Source organism: Naegleria lovaniensis, assembly GCF_003324165.1.
Source record: "Naegleria lovaniensis strain ATCC 30569 chromosome Unknown tig028, whole genome shotgun sequence".
NCBI classification, from domain to species: Eukaryota; Heterolobosea; class Eutetramitea; order Acrasida; family Naegleriidae; genus Naegleria; species Naegleria lovaniensis.
In genome coordinates, this window is record NW_025407850.1 from 442,560 (window position 1) to 443,444 (window position 885).

Consider the following 885-nt stretch of genomic DNA (forward strand, 5'->3'; position numbering starts at 1 on the left):
TTCTCCATCATGTTCTTTTCGCGTTTTCTGATTTCAAAAAATTGATTAATGATCAACAGTCTGGCTCAACAACTTTGAGAAGCCTTCCAGCAACCATGTTCGAAATCGTACTAAGCTCAATGACTTGTTGATATTGAACGTTCTGAAGGAAGTGTTTGGCAACGAAACAATAATGTTTACTTTGAAATATATCCCTCGCATTACGTTTAGAATTCAACAACACTTTGTGTTGCATTAATTGGCTTTATTTGTTATTTATTTGCACAGTAAGTTTAAGTTAACACTGTGATGTGATTGACTTGGCCTCAAAATTGATAATCAATATTTTGTTAAATTTTATCCACCCGAGCTTAGTTATAATTTTTTCTGTTAACTTGTTTATTATCACCTGTGTAAAGACAGATATATCTATTCTTTTCTTTAACAATAACATATTACTACTGATTTTCTTAATAATGCGATACCTATCACGCTCAGCACCTGAAATGTAAACTCATAAGTATTCGTTATTTTCGATTCCTTCACAGTTGTCCCTCGTAGATCATCATCAGTGTTATCTTTCAAAAGTTCACATAACCGTTAATAACCTATATTCAAATTAACCTTTATATCGATAGTGGATGTTTAATGGTTACATTAGTAATAATGTGTTAAGTTGCAACATCTAACGTATCAGCATTATACCCGTGCACCTTTTCAGATGTACTTTGCCATGACCTTCATAAAGTATTACCGATCCATCCATTTTTCATAGTTTGGCACCGTATCTACTAGTTCGACACAGTTACTGGGTCGACACCCTTATTTGCAGGACCTCCCTATAATCAAATGGGTCAAAATTATTAAACATGAGAAACTCAGCGCTGCTGTTTTTTAAATCAACCT

At 33.6% G+C, this 885-nt stretch overlaps 1 protein-coding gene across 1 annotated transcript in view; it reads right to left on the reverse strand.

Moving 5' to 3' along the window:
• Positions 1–878: 878 nt before the first annotated feature.
• C9374_006748 (uncharacterized protein) overlaps positions 879–885 on the reverse strand; it is a gene marked incomplete at both ends in the record, with an annotated part of 4,565 nt that continues 4,558 nt past the window's right edge. Inside the window, one exon of the mRNA XM_044696642.1 lies at positions 879–885. This exon is cut by the window's right edge and continues 3,461 nt beyond it. Coding sequence (XP_044546893.1) covers positions 879–885 — 7 coding nt within the window.